We start from the raw sequence: 17728 nt of genomic DNA, 5'->3' as shown, positions 1-17728 counted from the left end.
CCGCTTGCCAAACTTGTCCATAGTTTTGCCCTCTCTGCCAGGAGGGGTGGTGGCATAAACACTGGAGCCCTTTAGATTTCTAAGGTGGACTCAGCAAGGAGAGACTCATGGGGCAATTGAGGTTTATCAAACACCGGAATCGGGATAACCCGGTAAAGGTTATCTAACTTGCGGGGGGCCCCGGGGACCGTAAGAGGGTTCTCCCAGTTTTTATAAAAGGTTTCCCGGAGTATGTCATGCACGGGTAACTTGAGGAACTCCTTAGGTGGTTGTTCAAAATCCAGGGCCTCCAGAAAAGCTTGGGATTTTTTGGAGTCTGACTCTAGGGGGAGAGACAAAGCCGCTGACATCTCCCTGAGGAACTTGGAGAACGAGGATTGCTCAGGTTTGGAAGTGGTATCGGGCGCTGAGGGTTCCTCGTCCGATGAGGAGATATCCTCCTCGGTACCGGGGGGGGGGATTCTTCCCATAAGTCCGGGTCCCGGACCTCCGGGTGCGCGTGCCGAGAAACCGGGGTGGAAGGCTCGGTATGGTGGGTCTTAGATAGAGACTTGCCCGAGTGCACCGAAACGGTACCGGGAGAGGAAGATTGGTGTCGGTCCCGGTCTCGGGAAGAACGGTGTCCCGTCCGGTCCCGAGGCGGATCTGTAGTGGTATGTGAGTGAACTACAGGATGGGCACGGAGTTGTTCAGCCGAGAGAATCGGCATGGACGTATTAAGTGGCACCGATGGGGTGGATACCGGTTGTTCGGCGCGGGGCTCGGGCCGGTCTGGTACCGAAAGGAGCGGTGCCAGGATAGTGGGTAACAGGTGCTGGAGTTGATGCTGCAGCTGTTCCTGTAATTGTGTTTGGAGGATGGCCGCGATGCGGTCATCCAGGGGTGGCACCGGAACCGCTTTCTTCTGTTTCGGTTCCATAGGTGCCGCTCCACGCCCCGGCGATGAGGAGGCCGATGACGAGGCACTCACCGAGATCGGGGCGGAGCGTTTCCGGGGCCGGCGTGAAGCCGGTATGGTCGGTGCCGCCACTGTGGCTGGCGGGCGCTCGAGGGAAGAGGAAGGCTTCTTAGCTGGCTTACCTGGCGCCGGCAGCGCCGATGTTGGATCGGGAGTCGTCGAAGTGGTGGGTGTCGATTTTGGCGGTACCGCCGTCGACGCAGAGGATTCCATCGCAGACCCGGTGCCGAATAGGATGTTCTGTTGAATCTGGCGATTCTTAAGTGTTCGCTTTTTAAGAGTGGCACAGCGGGTGCAGGATTCCGCCCGATGCTCAGGACCCAAACACTGCAAGCACCAATTGTGTGGGTCAGTGAGAGAGATCGGGCGTGCACACCGCTGGCACTTCTTAAAACCTGGCTGCGGGGGCATGAATGGGAATACGGCTTCCGCAAAATCAAACCCGGAGGCCTGTATAGTGGCAACAGGCCCCGCCGGGGCTAGTTCGAAAAAAGAAAGTAAAATTTTTTTTTTAAAGGAAAATAAAAGGAAACCCGAAGGTAAGAAAAGTAAAACAACAAGAAAATTCGCGAGCGGGAAGGCAAAAAAGGTAGTTTCAACGGCCGTTGAAAAAAACACGCGTCTTCTTCGCTCCGCAGAAACGAAGAAACTGGGGACCACGCACTCCTCCGTCGGGCGGGAAGGCACTCGCGGTGCGGCCAACTAGAACTTTCTAGTTAAAAAGGTCCGTACCGAGGGCTCCGTCGGTGACGTCACCCATGCGTAAAGAATATGCTGCCTGCTTGTCCTGGGATAACTTATATAAATAAAAAGACAAGGGTATATATCGCAGATTAGAACTAGGAAGTAATGGGAGTAAATCCTCCTGTTCTGTTGGTCTGGAGGAACCTCCTCGGTGGCACGGAGATGGAGCAGAGCTTGAGCGTCCTGAAGAAGAAGGGCGGTCTGGGATGGATTGGAAGGATACTCTCTTGGAGGCAGTTCTGGAGGAACCTGGATGAAATGAAGAGAGTATCCTTCCCTGATGATGGACAGCACTCAGAGGTCTGATGTAATGATCTCCCAGCGTTGGTAAAAATGATGGAGATGACCTCCAATGGGAAGTGGAGAGGAGAGAGGCAGAACGATGGAGTTAATGCTTTGTATTAGATGGTCAAAAAGGCTGAGAGGCCTAGGGCGCAGCAGGAAGTTGAGGTTTCTGCTGCCTCTGTGACTGTTGTGGTTGTTTCTTAGGAGGAGCTTGTGTATAAGGAGCTGCTCTCTGAGAAAAAACGCCTCTGGTAAGAGGGAAGAGACCTGAAGCCCTTAGAGGTAAAAGGCTGAGGCTGAGGTCGAATGATGGAAACAAACGATTTTTCATGCTCGGACAATCGTTTAGTAGCTGCCTCGATCTAGTCATCAATTCATTGCCCTGAGAAGGGATGTTGGCCAGACGATCTTGAAGATTGGGGTCCATATCTACAGGGCAGAGCCAGGCAAGCCGGCGCATTGCCACTGAGAAAGCAGTGACCCTTGAGGAAAGTTCAAATGCATCTGAGGAAGATTGAAGGAGATGCTTGCGGAGTTAAGCCAGAGTGGTAGTCACATGCTGAAACTCTGGAAGACAATGTTGCGGAATATATTTGCAAAATTCAGGCAGGATGTCAACCAAATGCCATAAGAGAATTTTGATACAAACGACGACCAAACTTGTCCATGGTCCTTCCCTCTCTTCCAGGAGGGACAGTGGTATAAACTTTGGCAGGTTTGGAACTTTTCAGAGAAGACTCCACGAGAAGAGACTGATGGGACAACTGAGATTTCTCGAAGCCCTTACAGTGAACCATCCTGTAACAAGATTCCAGCTTTCCTGGTACAGCAGGAATGGAAAACAGTTACTTACCGTAACAGTTGTTATCCAGGGACAGCAGGCAGATATTCTCAACATGTGGGTGATGTTATCCATGGAGCCCCATAACGGACAGCCTCGCATGCAGCCTCGCAAGCAGAGTTCGTGAGTGCTGCACTACGCATGTGCGAGTGCCTTCCCGCCAAACATAGGTTGTGTGTCTCCTGTGAGGTAAATCAGTTCAGATAGCTAGCTAAGAAGCCAACCAGGGGAGGTGGGTGGGTCTTGAGAATATCTGTCTGCTGTCCCTGGATAACAACTGTTACGGTAAGTAACTGTGCTTTATCCCAGGACAAGCAGGCAGCATATTCTCAACATGTGGGTGACCTCTAAGCTAACCAGAATGGGATGGAGGGAGTGTTGGCAATTTAGAAGAGTAAATGTTGTAAGACTGACTGGCCAAAATGACCGTCCCGTCTGGAGAAAGTATCCAGACAATAATGAGAGGTATATGTATGAACCAAGGTAGCCTTGCAGATTTCCTCAAAAGGAGTTGATCTGAGGAAAGCTACAGATGCCGCCATAGCTTTAACTTTATGGCCCGTGACTCGACCCTGCAGAGGGAGACCAACCTGAGCGTAGCAGAAAGAGATGCAAACAGCCATCCAATTGGAGATGGTTCACTTGAAAATAGGATACCCCAACTTATTTGGATCGAAGGAGATGAAAAGTTGAGAAGCAGTTATGTGAGGTTGAGTGCGTTGCAAGTAGAAAGCTAAAGCACGTTTACAGACCAGAGTATGAAGCGCTATTTCTCCAGGATGAGAATGAGGCTTTGGAAAAAACACTGGAAGAACAATGGATTGATTGAGATGAAATTCTGAAACCACTTTAGGCTCCGTCTTGAGTTTGACAAGAGTCTTGAGAATCAGAGGGAATGGAGGGAATGCATAGAGAAACTGATTCGTCCATTCCAGAAGGAAAGCATCTACCTCGAGGTGATGAGGAGGGTATATCCTGGAGCAGAACTGAGGCAGCTTGTTGTTGTGGGGAGACACAAAGAGGTCTATCTGAGGAGTTCCTCATTGAGCAAAAATGTGATGTTGAGGTGAGGAATTGAGTGTCCATTCGTGAGGTTGTAGAAGACGACTCAATTTGTCTGCCAGACAGTTTTGCTGCCCTTAGATGTAGACAGCTCTGAGGAAGATGTTGTGAAGGATTGCCCAATTCCAAAGCTTCAGAGCTTCTTGACAAAGAGGGATAGATCCTGTTCCTCCCTGCTTGTTGACATAATACATGGCGACTTGGTTGTCAGTGCAAATGAGGTCTACCTGGTCTTGAAGAAGATGCTGAAAAGCTTTTGAGAGCATTGAAGATCACTCTGAGTTCCAACAGATTGATGTGACATTGACGATCCGTGCTGGACCAATGGCCTTGAGTACGGAGACCATCGAGATGAGCCCCCCAAGCGTAGGTTGAAGAATCTGTCATGAGAATCTTTTGATGAGGGGGCGTGTGGAATAGCAAACCTCTGGAAAGATTGGAAGACAGCATCCACCAGTGGAGAGATTGTCTCAACGAAAGAGTCACTGTAATGTGTTGAGAGGGTGGGTCGCAAGTTTGCTGCCACTGAGATGTCAGGGTCCATTGAGGGATTCTGAGGAAAAGTCTAGCAAAAGGAGTCACATGAACTGTAGAAGCCATGTGACCGAGAAGAACCATCATTTGTCTTGCTGAGATTGACGTGAGGAAGACACTTGTTGGCAAAGGTGAATGAGAGTGTCCTCATGTGATTGAGGCAGGAATGCTCTGAGTTGAACAGTGTCCAGTATGGCTCTAATAGACTGTATAGTTTGGGAGGGACGTAATTGAGACTTCAGAAAATTGATTTCGAACCCACGACTTTGGAGAAATGCTGTAGTTCATTGGGTCGCTACAATAACCTCCTGTTGAGACGATGCTTTGATGAGCCAGTCGTCCAGATATGGGAAGACTTGAAGACCCTGTGTCCGCAGGGCTGTAGCCACCACCACCAGACATTTGGTGAAGACTCTGGGGGATGAGGCGAGTCCGAAAGGAAGGACTCGGTACTGAAGATGAAGATTTCCCACCCAAAATCTTAGGAATCTGTGAGAGGCTGGATGAATATGAGTATAAGCCTCTTTGAGATCTAGAGAGCATAACCAATCCCCTTGATCCATCAGGGGGTACAGTGTTAGAAGAGAGAGCATCCGAAACTTTTCTTTGACAAGAAATTTGTTGATGACTCTGAGGTCCAGGATAGGCTGCAAATCCCCTGTCTTCTTTGGGACTAGAAAATAACGGGTATATACAGCCCCTGTCCCATTGAGTCAAGGGGACCTCCTCGACAGCTCGAAGGCGAAGAAGAGCCTGAGCCTCCTGAAGAAGAAGGGGAAGTTGCAACATGCTGGAAGGAAACTCTCTTGGAGGGAGATCTGGTGGAATCTGAAGAAATTGAAGTGAGTAATCCTCCCGAATGATAGTGAGAACCCAGAGGTCTGAGGATGCAGGTGGAGTGATGGAGCAGACCTATGGGAAGGAGAGAAGTCTGATGGATGCAGGTGGACGTTATGCTCAGACTTAGATTGCAGCAGGAGTCTGGAGTTTTTGTTGACGCTGCTGCTGTGATTGTTTCTTAGGCGGAGGCCTGGAGAAAACTGGAGTAGATTTCTGTGGATATCGACGTGGAGGCGGTCTACAAGGCTTGGAAGCTGGAGTTTTAGCCTTAGGTCGAATCAAAGAGGCAAAGGACTGCTCATGTTCTGAGAGAGGCTTTGTGGCAGGCTCAATGGAGTCATCAAAGAGCTCATTACCTTGACACAGTAAATTGGCTAGACGATCCTGCAAGTTAGGGTCCATGTCTACAATGCGTAGCCAAGCTAGACGTCGCATTGCCACAGCAAAAGCAGTGACCCGAGATGACATTTTAAATGCATCATAAGTGGCTTGAAGCATGAAGAGACATATTTGGGAGAGGGTCTGCTGAAGTTGTTGAAACGCAGGCAACCGGTGTTCAGCCAAATCAAGAAAAAAGTAGGGCATGGTCTTAATGCAGTACTTCAGGTAGGATGTGAATATGAAGTTATAATTCAAGATACTGTTTGCCATCATGGAATTCTGATATAGATGGCGTCCAAATTTATCCATTGTGCGTCCCTCTCTGCCTGGAGGGACGGCAGCATAAACCTTGTTGGGATTAGATTTTTTAAGAGATGATTCCACCACTAAGGATTGGTGAGACAATTGCGGCTTCTCAAACCCTTTACAAGGAACCGTGCGGTAACAAGATTTCATTTTAGAGGGGATTGAATAAGGAGTCTTGAGATTCCTGAGGAAAGTTTGTTTCAAAACAGGATTCATAGGCAGTCTCATAGTATGCTTTGGCGGATGAGGCAATTCCATTTCAGCCAAATATTCAGGAGTATACTTAGACTCAGACTGAAGATCAAGCTGAAAAGCCTTACTCATATCAAAAATAAATCTTGAAAAGATGTGGATTTTGAAGCTAAAGATTCCTCAGGAGGCGAAGTGTTGCGAGACCTAGGCGCCGCTGAATAAGGAGAAGCCTCCCTGGAGTATTGAGAAGGAATGTCAGTATCTAACGTAAGAGTCAAAGAAGAAGCTCCGCTGTGTGATATAGGCGGAGTCAGAGAATGCTTACGTTTAAGAAGCCTCAATGGAGAAGTCCCAGGAGTATGAGGAACTGAGAGCCTCGTCTTGTGCCTCACAGAGACAGGCGAAGGAGGATCCTTCGGAGATGGCCTCGATAGAGGAGTCCGGGACTTAGCAGTGCCTCAAGGTGGAGAAGTATGAGGTGTTGAAAGCTTCGGAGTTCGAGTCCTATGCCTGGGCTTGGAAGGGGTCTTGATGGGCCTCGACGAACGAGGCATAGGAGACTATGTACTCTTCTGAGGAGACTCTTTAGTCTTCTTTGAAGCAAGGTGCCTCGAGGACAAGGAGTGCTTTGAGTGAGGCCCCGAACAAGGCTTCTCCCCTTTGTCTCAAACAGATTGAGTAGCTGGAGACTCAGACCTGGAAGGATGAGGCGAGGAGTCACTGGAGGACAATGGTCAAGACTGATGAGGTTTTGCTTGTGGTGCCTTGACAGAATGCTCAGGCTGGCTCGCAGAGAGCAGGGTCGAGGCAGGGGCAAGCTTGGCCAAAACAGTGGTAAGCTGCGTGATCAGAATAGCTTGCAGCATGTCCTCGAAGACAGGCACCAAGACCAATGACTCTGGTCTGGAAGGTGCAGCAGTGCGCTCCATTGAGGGCGACCTCGAAGATGAGTATTCCCTATGTTTGGAGGCACACTTAGGAGGAGGTCTCATAGAGGCCAGCACGACTGAACTCGTTGCCTGGATTGCCTGAGACTCAGCTGGAGGCTTCTTAGGTAGCGTACCTGTGGAGGGAAGAGGAGACTTGCCTGAGGACGAGACCTTAAGAGGCACAGCACACAAGGCCTTCGAGAACAAGGGCAACTTGCTCGAGGTCGAGGACTTGGAGGACAAGGCCACCACGGGGGTCAAGGCCTTTTCTGCAGACTGCTCCATAGGACCAAAGATCTCCAGGATCTTGGCACGACACCTCCGGAGAGCTCATTTTTGAAGAGTAGCACAGCGCAGGCAGGACTCAGGACAATGTTCAGGCTCCAAGCACTTAATGGGGGTCGGTGAGAGAAATCGCCTGATTACACTGGCTACACTTCTTAAACTTGGTAAGAGGCCAGGACATAGAAAAAAACACGGCCAAAAATAAACGAGGGCCGGCGGTAGGGCCTGCGCCCAAGCCCCACCGGATGAACCGACAGAAGAAATATAAAAGGTTTTTTGTTTTGTTTTTTTAAAGAGAAGCGCTGCAAAGTGACTAAAAGAAAGAAACAAATAAAGAAGAAAGAAAGCTGCGGGACTGAGAAGGCAACTCAAAAATCAGCAGAGCTGAGAAAACAGGTGCTTCTGGCTCCACAGAAAACTGAGAACTGAGGTACCTCACAGGAGACGCACGACCTACGTTCGGCGGGAAGGCACTCGTGCATGCGCACTGCAGCACTCGCGAACTCTTTGAAAGTTCTACAAGCAAGTCTGCCTGCGAGGCTGTCCACTACGGGGCTCCGTAGATGACGTCACCCACATGTTGAGAATATGCTGCTTGCTTGTCCTGGGATAATAAGGTGTTTCAAGATTTCGCTTGAAAGTTTGAGAAAGAAGTCTATTAGTGGGCAATTTAAGAGACTCTGCAGGAGGACGAGACATACCCATTTCCTCTAAATACTTCGTAGAGTATTTGGAATCAGAGTCCAAAGTAATATTGAGGAAAGAAGTAAAAAATATTCACTCCAAGGAAGGTTGACCTCGAGGGGAAGAAGGTGACCTCGAGGCACCTCGCATAACAGAGAACGAAGGTGAAGCCTCTCTGGAGTACTGATACCTGAGGTTGAATATGCAGGTATAGATGACTCACTGAGAGAATGGATAGAATCCCTCGCAGGAGAAGAACCATAGTGGTAAGGCTCTCTAGGAGGCGTCCTCAACTTCGGAGTTGGAGGCCTTGAAGGGTCTCTAGGCCTGGAGGAGCAAGCCTGTCTCGAGAAGAGGACCTGGGCCTCGATGGGTATCTCGACTGATGTGGAGAACTGTGCCTTGAACCAGGCAGGTCCCGCTGAGAGGAACGTCGAGAAGTCCTCGCCCTATACCTCGAAAAGGGCAGCGCCTTATGTGAGAAAGGAGGGCTGGAGGCTGGAAATCGAGGTCGAGACACCAAAAAGGACTGAGCTCCTTGTGTCGAGCTATCTTGAGGCACTGGCAAGGACTCAGCTCCTTGTACAGACTGCTTAGGCTCCAGACGAGACAATCGTAAAACTGGACTGCTTGCATTGAATGTATATTATCTTCTTGAGACACTCCCAAGGACTTGACTCCTTGTATAGAGTGCATAGGCTCCAGATGAGATACTCGCAAAGACTCAACTCCTTGCATAGAGTGTATAGGTTCAGTTCGAGGCACTGCCAAGGACTCGACTCCTTGTGATACTGCTGAGAGCTCAGGCTGAGATGCAGGAAGCAAAGTCGAAGCAGGAGCATGTTTGGCAAGCATATTACCAAACTCCTGAGGCATAATGGTCTGAATCATAGCCTGCAAATGTGAAGCCAAGACTTGATCTGGTACATTTGGTGTGGCTATAGTTTCCGAGGAAGAGGAGGAAGAATGACGCTTTGATTTGGAGACATGCTTCTTGGGCAGCTTCAGAACCACTGCTGGAACAGACTGCTGCGCTATGTGACCTGAGGAACACAGCGAGGAAAGCAGCTCCTCAGGAGAAGACTTGGCAGATTTGCTCGAGGACGAGGACTTTCCATATGAGGAAGGTTTGATTACGGTCGAGGTCAAGGTAGAAGGCGGGAGCCCCGTAGAAGACTTGACCGGATCTGAGGTCGAGACCGGGGTTAGTGGATCCATACCGCCGAAGATTTCTCTACCTGAACTCGATGTTAATGTCAAGGTTGAAGGGTAGCACAGCTGGCACACGACCCTTGAACCTGTGATCAGCCAGGACATAGACTGAAAAATAGCCATGGCGAAATCAAAGCCTGAAGGCTGAGGCCGTGAGGCAGGCCCCGCCGTGACACAAAGAAAATAAAGAAAATTTAAAGTTGGTTTGTTTTTTTTTTAAGTAAAATAAAAACACGCAAATAACACAGCGACCCTGTCTTAAAAAGAACAGAAGCAGCAGTGAGAGAAGGCACGAAGTAGACTGTCTAGTGCAGTGCATCGAAATAGGACTTCTCGGCTCCGCGGAAAATTGACAACTGAGGAGACTCGCACCCTGCACTGGGCGGGAAGGCACTCGCACATGCGTGGTATGGCAGTCACAAACTTTCTAAGGTTCTACAAGCAAGTCTGCTTGCGAAGCTGTCCACATCTGGGCTCTGTGGATGACATCACCCATATATGAGAATAGGCTGCCTGCTTGTCCTGGGATAAAAATGGAACCAGTCACACTTAGGCACAATTTTCAGAATCGTAGCTAGAAACGCTTAGGAAAAAAACTTAAGCACCTGAAATGTAGGCAAGGGTTTTAAAGACCTACATTTCAGGCGAATAAGTTTTGGGAAAAATGCGCTTAGCAGCGACTAAACACTCCACCCATAGAAACACCCACTTAGGCGCCTATCTTTTATAGAATCGGATAGGTGCCTATTGTCCAATTCACTTTCTTTTTTACCAATTATTGATGCTGTTAAGGGTATTTTGTCAATTAAACCCCTCCCTCTTTTATTAAGCTGCATTAGGCTTTTTTAATCGCTGGCCTCGGCGGTAAAAGCTCTGACGCTCATAGAATTCCTATGAGCGTTAAAGCTAATACTGCCGCAGCTGGTCATAAAAAAGACTTATGCAGCTTCATAAAAGAGGGCCTAATTTAGGTGCCTTTTATAGAATCAGCCCCGAAGGGCTCACTAACCAGTTAACACGCAGTGGGTGTTCCTGTGCTGTTCCATGACTATCAACCACCTAACCCCCTCCTCAAAAAAATTTTCAGCAAACAGATGGAGGGGCATAATAAAAAAATACCATCTAAGTCCCTTTTTGGCCTAAGGCCTTAAACATTGAAAGCAGAAGCAGGGAAAGTGTCCATAACCAAAACAAACGTCCTTGTTTTGATTATGGCCTGCCTCTACCTTCAGCTGTTTAAACGCCCAGCCAACCACTACGTCTACAAGTACACCCCCACGATGTCTACACTTATACCCCATAATGAACCAAAAAAACGCATAAGCCCAAAACGTCCAACACAAGGGCTTTTAGGCGACAGTTACCACAGGATGGCTCAGCATGTTCTATGGTTTTTGCCATTTTAAGCTGCATCAGGTGTGCATTAGCATCTAATGCAGCTTAGTAAAAGGGCCCAAAGGCAACTTAATAGAAGGCCTAAATTTAGGTGCAAAATTTAGGTGAATTTTCAGCAGGAAATTTAGGGTTATATACTTGAATAAAAAATAAGAAACAAATTCAGAAACTTATGAACCTAAATTTAGAAGCTCAGCTTTTAAAAAAAAAAAAATAATAATAATAACAGGCTCTAAGTTTACCTGTATATTTTCCCTTCCCTGACCTAACCCCGCTCACTGGAACAATATGCCTAGGGCAGTTTTAACCCATGGATTTGGCAGTAAACTGTGTGGCCCCCTTTTATCAAGCCGAATTAGATTGTTGGTTTTTTTTTTAATTGACAGCCGCTGTGGTAAAAGCTCCGACACTGATCAGAATTCTATGAGCATTGAAGCTTTTACTGCGGCGGCCGGCTAATGCGGCTGATAAAATGGAACCTGTGTTAAATGCCTATTTCTTCACATATAGAACCGTACTATATGTGACTGTTTCTGGGAAAACATGACTAAGGGCCTCTTCTATCAAACTGCGCTAGCAGTTTGTAGTGCGGTGAACCGTGCTGAATGGCCTGCGCACCTCCCGACACTCATAAAGTTCCTATACGTGTCGGGAGCAGCGCGGTCCTCAGCGCTAAAAACTGCTAGCGCAGTTTGATAGAAGAAGCCCTAAGTCACAGATCCAAAATGTTGAAAATGGGCAATTTTCATGTCATAGGTCCATAAGAAGTCTGAAAACATTACATGTTTGAACCTCAGTACCCTTTTTATTTTTTCACATGAAAGGATGGGGTTTGTTGTACTACAAATTGTTTGAACTAACAGAATTCATTGAAACCTTATTTTTTTGTTCCTGGTTACTTTAGTCATGTTTCCCAGAGATGATCATGTGGAAAACTGGCCACTCTATACACAGAGGAGTAAATTCACGAAAGGTTGCCTAAAATTATGCACCAAATATTTGGGTGATAAGGCCCCAGTTCTATAAATGACACCTAAAGTTAGGTGCCTAGTCAATCTAGGGGGGCCTAACTTAATTGTTTAAAAGAGAATTAGCAATTAACAATGTGTAGTTGACATTAACTGCACTTAATTGGATGGTAGATGCCTAACTTAGGCACACACATATAGGCCAAGAAAATCCTGGCATAAATAAGCTGCATGAAGAATTGGGGAAGGGAATGGAGACTTCTATACTACCTTTTTGTGGCTCTGGCATTTCAAAGCCGACATTCAAAGTAGTTGGCACTAAAGGATTGAGTGACTTGCCCAGGGTCACAAGGAGCCGCACTAGGATTTGATCTCACAACCTCTGGGTTCAAAGGCAGCAGCTCTACCAGCGAGCCACACCTTCTCCTATCAGTGCTAAAGCCCACTTTAGGTGCCACTAAGCACGATTCTATAAAGTGCACCTAATTTTCAGAATCACGCTCAGTGCTGCACTACTCAGCGCCTAAATTTTAAGCGCCATTTATAGAATTATGGTACACGTACATGTATGGATTACCTTATTTCCTTTGTTTTTTGTTTTATTTCTATATATTACCTTAGAATTTCCCCATAAGTACCAATTCTGTAACAGCACTTATGCACGTAAATGCCAATACATGCACCTAACTTTAGGCACAGCATTTACCCATGTGCACCGCCCTCTTTGCTGTTGTGAGCTACAGCATTTAGGCACTCTCTGGACAATTTTCCACTGGCTCTAGGCAGCATGCTCTCTGTCCAACGTTGGCGCTCCACCGTATATTCAATTAATATATGGGGGATTTTTGGCCGGCTCTAACTTAACCAGCTAAGCAAATATTCAGCAGTGAATATTCATGGTTAGTGGCTATCTGTGAATATTCAGCACTGGCCGGCTAAATTTAATAGGCAAATCGGATTGCTTAAATAGCAGTCCTAACTTCGCCTGCTATTTATGTAGTCTGATTTGCCTATTAAACTTAGCTAAATGCTATTTAACCGGTCAGGCGCCGTTCCTGGCCGGTTAAATGGCACTGAATATTGGAGGGGGCTATGTTCATAGAACAGCCCGTAAGTGTAGATACACACATATCTGTAAATCAGTGCCAATTAGCACTAATTAAAGGGCTATTTTATTGGTATTTAAAGCCAAGTAGCGCTTAATTTAACAATTAAGATAGGCACATAACAGGCACTATTCTATAACCTGCATGCATAATTTTGTATGCTAGTTGTAAAACTGTGCACACAAGTTTATAGACTGAGGGGAGACTGCCCATAAAAGAGAACTGTATTGTTTGTACACCCAAGCAAACTATACTGTGCACATATCAAACGACGAGAGACATTACAGTTCACACAAATGTGATAATGCTGATTGTATGCACACAGGATTGTACTCTGCGGTTGCTGTACTCACATAAGATAGTCATAATAGTAAATACAGGACTCTACTGGCTATGTCAGTGATATACCAAGGGGGGGGAGGCTTGACTTACAGACACAAGTTGACAGGACACTGAAAAAGCACCAAGTGGCACTGAAAACAAAAGTAAATGTAGGGCCTTTGAGCCTTTAGTTCAATACCCTGCTGTGTCCCCACTCCATTCCTCCCACCAGCATCTCTCCCTTCTTGCCTTAGAAATCTGCAGATAACCAGGCAGGTCAAATGTCTGATGTGAGCTGTTAACTGTGAACCACATGGGGACTGTGAACCAGGCACCAGCAACAGGAAGAGCAGGTTAGAGAAACACTAGGCTCACTGCACTGGACTGTTGTCAAACTGGGATTATTAGACCATTTGGAAGGCACGTGGGGGGGGGGGTGTCAGAGTTCATACCTATGTGTGTATTGGGGGGCGGCAGCACAAATGTAAACATTGGCTCCTGTTCACTGAAGACCCTTGGTATAGCACTGATGTATCTTGTCTACACTTAAAACATTATACACATGGGACGGTACTGATTGCATACACACACATGCATGTACCATACAGGAACACACAGATCTGTAGTGTCCATATACTGTACATACCAGACAATAGTGCTGACAATACAAACATGACTGATGTGCACATAGCAGCATACCCTAAACTATATACCCTTAAGAGTGACTGTATGCACATATATTCTACACAGACTGCACACACATACACACACGAGGGCAGTGCTGATTCTATACACATAGGCCTGTACTTTGCACATACCGTACACATAGGCACATTCTGGATGTATCCCCCCCCCCCCCCCCCTTACCTGCTAGCCAGGCTCTGGCGGCAGTGCTGCCTGAAGGGCATGAGATGGTAGTTCATGGCGTCGAGCAGCAGCTTCTGACAGACGGGGTCGGAGCGCATGAAGTCGACTGACTGGACACGCTCCACGAGCTCGGGCGCCGGGATGAGGGCGAAGCGGAGGCGCTTCATAAGGTCCGGCGCGTGCTGCATGCGCGTCTCGCGCTCGTGCTCCAGCCAGAGCACGGACATCTGGAAGAGCGCCAGCTCGGACTCCACGGGCGGCGGCAGCGAGTCGAGCAGGGCTCGTAGCTCGTCGAAGTTGAGCAGCAGCACGTCCTCCACCAGGTACTTGTTGGCCAGCTTCTTGGTCTCCTCCAGGCCATGCAGGGCGGCGATCTTGCACACTTGCTTGTAGTTCTGCACCGAGATCTGGTCATTGAGGAACTGCACGCAGAGGCGGGTCACCTGCGGGATGTGCAGGATCTTGCTCACCGACAGAACCTCCTCCACAGTGTCCAGCGATAGGGTCACGTTGGCAGTGTACAGGTACTCCAGCACCAGCCGCAGTCCGATGGACGAACAGCCCTGCAGCACCAGGTTGTTGATGGCCCGCGGGCTGGCCAGCAGCTTGTCTTCGGGCGACGAGGAGGGCGTGCTAGGCTCGTCCTGCGGCCCCACTGGCGGGAGAGGAGGCGCGGGCGGCTGGTGCTGATCCTTGGTGGGGGGCAGCCCGTCCTGGCCCCCCAGCGAGTGGCTGGAGAAGAGGGAGCGAAAGTATTGGGAGCAGGAGGCGAGCACGGCCTTGTGGCAGTGGAAGTGCTGACCCTGGGCAGTGAGGGTCACGTCGCAGAAGAGCTGCTTCCTCCACAGCAGGTTGAGGCCGTGCAGCAGGTTGTCGCTGTGGCTCGGGTCGAAGGTGGACGTCCTGTCCCCGGACCTGGACATGGTCGAGCCTCGCTCCGGACCTCTCAGGCGCGCGCCTCCGACCTGGCAAAAACGCGGGGCGGGGAGGGAGACAAGAAAAAGGGGGGAGGTGAGCTGGAACCACAGCAGACGTGCACCGCTTGGTCTTTTTTTTTTTTTCAGGACTGTCTTTTTTTTCTATTAGGTATTAAAATAATTTTTAAAATTAAATATCCTCTCTTCCCCGACATACCTATAGCAAGCAACCTGTAAAACCGCTACTGAATACGGTCTGACAATGGCATGATTTTCTCAGTTCCATTGCAACATTGGCCAAAATAAACTTTTTTTTTGTGCTGTTGCTTATCTTTTTGGGTAGAACAACAGATGGCAACAAAAAAAATCTGTGCCCCTCAGACCTCTCCGCTTTACTCTTATTCTAGACTGGCATACTTAGCCAGACCCCCCTCCCCCCCCCCCCACACCCCTTATCAGAAGTTTGAGAAACACACAACAGCTAAACGGTATCATGCAAGTGAACTTTGAGTGGCGGCTTGTAGCTTCCCCACAAGTGAGAGGTTTTTTGTTGGTGGGTTTTGGTTGTTTTTTTTGGGGGGAGGGGGTAAGTCGGGCGCTGAAGCTGCTTGTCAGAGCGGCCGGTCTATACATTTGCTATGAACTGAACTTCGGAACAAGTGACTCTGGTTTTTAATGAATTCACTGTGGCCGGCTTCAGGGAGACTTACGTCCTGTGTGCAATCCGGCCGGCGCCCTCGTGAGTCCCACGTAGCCAGAGACGGGCACTATTCCCACCCCCAGCGCTCGTCTCTCGCTTGAGAATGCCGCGAGCGCACCCCCCCCCCCCCCCCAGCTGTACCAGAGGGACCCCGCGGCGTGTTTGGCGCCAGTTTTTGCTCGCGACAGTAGTCCGCCGCGGCTGCCTGAGCCCGCCACAGTGGAGACAACTTCGCCGCTCGGGCTCTTTCTATTCCCCCCCCCCCCCCACTCGAAGGGGTAAGGGTAGAGAGGGAACCGAAAAGGAAGGGGGGGGGGAATTCAGCCACTTGCTGTGTGCAAAAAGCCTTAATTGCGCTTTGCAGCTCTCTGCGTCCCCACATCTTGTCACTCTTAAAGCTGTTCCTGCTGCTTCTCAATTTCTCTTTCACGCGGAAGGAGAGAGAGACCCGCCGGATAGGATCCCCACTAATTCCATTTCACGTCACTCGGTGCCTACAGACATTACATTGTTATTGTTATGCTTTTTCTAATTGGAGCTAATAAAATGGGTCTCCAAGCTTTTGGACTCCCCCCTTCGCCCACTGCCATCCGGCACTATGTAATGAGGAATCTCAGAGCCTCTCCCTTTAAGTGGACCCGGTCATTCTCCCCCCCCCCCCCCACCCCCTCCCACTCCCGTCTTCCTCGTTTACCCATTTCTTGCGAGTGGAGTTTTATTCTCCAAAGACGTTTGTCACAACTATCGGTAATCCCACCAAAAAAAATGAAAGAAAAATCCATTACCCCCCAAGCAAATAAGACTGCACAATATACACAGACAGAAGGCCACAAACTTACCTGCTCACAACCAGCTGCCAAAGAAAAGGTTCACTTAAGCTCCCCCCCAAAAGAAATTCTCCTTCCTTTTTAAAGGTTTGCAGGATGTTAAAAAAAAAAAAAGCCCCGTCTTGTTCCCAACTCCAGGCAGTCACTCTTTACAATTTATTTTGTCGTACATCATTTGATCACCATGAATTAGCAACGGCAAGAAAATGTGTGAGAGGGAGAGAGAGGGAGAAAGAAAGACAGAGGGAGAGGGAGAGAGAGAGAGCAGAGCTTTCTGCAAGAGAAGAAGAAAAAAAAATGTACGTGTGACAAATTATGCTACCAAGAAACAACACATCATTATCCTTGGGCCTGGGGCTCAGTGAGTCGTAACGAGAGTAATAGGAAATCCACGGTTGGGGAGAGAAATGGTCGTGCATGGCCGATGGAGAGAGACCATACAGGGGGATGGATGCTGGAGAGACTCGCAAAATTATGGCTGAAGGCTATTGTAAAAATTGTCGAGCGTAAATGACTGCGATTTCAAACATCTTTGGAAGAAAGAAGGGGGGGGGGGGTGGAAGCCAGGCCCCCCTCCCTCCCGCTTCTCTCCTCTCCTCTCTCTCTCTCTCTATAAAGAACCGTCAAGTTTTAGTGCGCATTGCTAATTAGTCAATTTCTCTCTGCCTTCACAGGCTGGCGACTTTGCTGCTGAGCTGAAACTGCTAATTTCTGTGACCAGCTTTTTTTCTCTCCCTTAGCTGTGATCTGGATGAATGAGTAGCTGTCTCATAGAGATGACAAAAATAAACTCCAATCCCCCCCAAATTTCCACTACATCTTTCTCATGCATAGATTTATGATGCTAAGGTGTACTGTGAAAAATGCAAACTTTCTCAATGAGCTTAGGTTGGGGTACTCTGATTACACCATATACTAGATATTAGTTTTACACACACACACACACATGCCTTGTCTTGAGGAGCGTCCTGTTTTTGTGAATTCTTTGTATTTCACCTGGTGGGTTTTTGACAGGGTACATCCTCCCTCTTTGCGCAGCAAAAGAAACTAGTAAATGCCATTAATGGTAGATGGGTTCTCTTACATTTGTTTCTCTGCTCTCTTGAAGATTTATGATCCCTTTTGAAGGCATATTTTCTCTTTCGTTTTGTCTGGTTAGACAACCATCTCTGAACTTCTTTGTCAGCTCTTCAACACATAAGGGTTCAGAAGCTACTTTATTTATTTATATATTAATTTCGCTTTATGGAAGGATTAGCCGACTGGCAGCCTTTTTCCTCACACTTTCTGGGTTTGCAGTGTTGCACCACAAAAAAATCTGGATGCAAATGGCCAGAAACACCTTAACTTGTTTCATCTAGTGGTCAGTAAATG

The 17728-nt window shown here is 48.2% G+C and overlaps 1 protein-coding gene across 2 annotated transcripts in view; it reads right to left on the bottom strand.

Annotated features, from left to right (window-relative positions):
• Positions 1 to 16435, bottom strand: part of KLHL14 (kelch like family member 14) — a 241383-nt gene extending 224948 nt beyond the window's left edge. For both annotated transcript variants that reach the window (XR_004538464.1, XM_033934959.1), the window contains exons 1-2: positions 16367 to 16435; positions 13911 to 14875 (exon numbers count right to left, since the gene is read on the bottom strand). Coding sequence is in view for 1 of the 2 variants with exons in the window: in XM_033934959.1 (XP_033790850.1) it covers positions 13911 to 14833 (923 nt within the window). In the remaining variant the exon portion in view is untranslated. The remainder of the gene's footprint in view (positions 1 to 13910; positions 14876 to 16366) is intronic.
• Positions 16436 to 17728: the final 1293 nt, after the last annotated feature.

This window comes from Geotrypetes seraphini, chromosome 2 (genome assembly GCF_902459505.1).
Source record: "Geotrypetes seraphini chromosome 2, aGeoSer1.1, whole genome shotgun sequence".
Lineage (NCBI taxonomy): Eukaryota > Metazoa > Chordata > Amphibia > Gymnophiona > Dermophiidae > Geotrypetes > Geotrypetes seraphini.
Note: the sequence above shows the minus strand (reverse complement) of the source record. Positions and strands in the feature narration are given on the sequence as shown.